This window comes from Penaeus monodon, chromosome 24, assembly GCF_015228065.2.
Source record: "Penaeus monodon isolate SGIC_2016 chromosome 24, NSTDA_Pmon_1, whole genome shotgun sequence".
In the NCBI taxonomy this organism is placed as follows: Eukaryota; Metazoa; Arthropoda; class Malacostraca; order Decapoda; family Penaeidae; genus Penaeus; species Penaeus monodon.
In genome coordinates, this window is record NC_051409.1 from 9,029,610 (window position 1) to 9,030,254 (window position 645).

Consider the following 645-nt stretch of genomic DNA (forward strand, 5'->3'; position numbering starts at 1 on the left):
ATGTAAAATAGATACTTACTCTCTTCGAAGCTGCCATCTTCCCGTCAGCTCGTCCAAACTCTGCAGGAGAGAAGAAAACGAGTCATTATTAAAAATCATGCCAGCTATATGAGCTTCATCTGAAAATGTGAAACAACTTTAACTTTAATGATCATATTTTTTAAATTATTTCTTTGAGGATGCCTCAGACGCCTATGCAGTCCAAGCCGAATGCTGGCCCTGTTTACTTTGGGCTCAAATCAAAGCTTTGGTGACTATGCGCTTTGTAACCTCTCACTTTTTCATCTTTTTACCTAATACCTGTTATGGCAGTACGAGTAAACTATGGCACCCTGGCTCCACCCTGGCTCCACCCTGGCTCCACCCTGGCTCCACCCTGGCTCCACCCTAGCTCCACCCTGGCTCCACCCTGGCTCCGCATCTCGAAACCCGAGCCCCAGGATCGCTCCGATCAAGATCCGCGCCACGCAACGACGCAGCCTCAACGAGTAGCAACAATGAGGGTGTTACTACGGGAGGTACTTGACTAAATATTTTATGCGCTTAGTGATACGCTTTGAACATGACGACTATTTTACCGTTTTTCATAGTTAAATAATGCTGAATTACTTGATGTACAAAGTCATCCATTACGTCAGAAGACTG

General features: G+C 45.4%; 1 protein-coding gene across 1 annotated transcript in view; it reads right to left on the reverse strand.

The window, feature by feature from the left end:
- Nucleotides 1-645, reverse strand: part of LOC119588839 — a gene marked incomplete in the record, with an annotated part of 21,486 nt that overhangs the window by 15,364 nt on the left and 5,477 nt on the right. Inside the window, 1 exon segment of the mRNA XM_037937480.1 lies at nucleotides 20-60. Within this exon segment, the coding sequence (XP_037793408.1) occupies nucleotides 20-37 (18 nt within the window).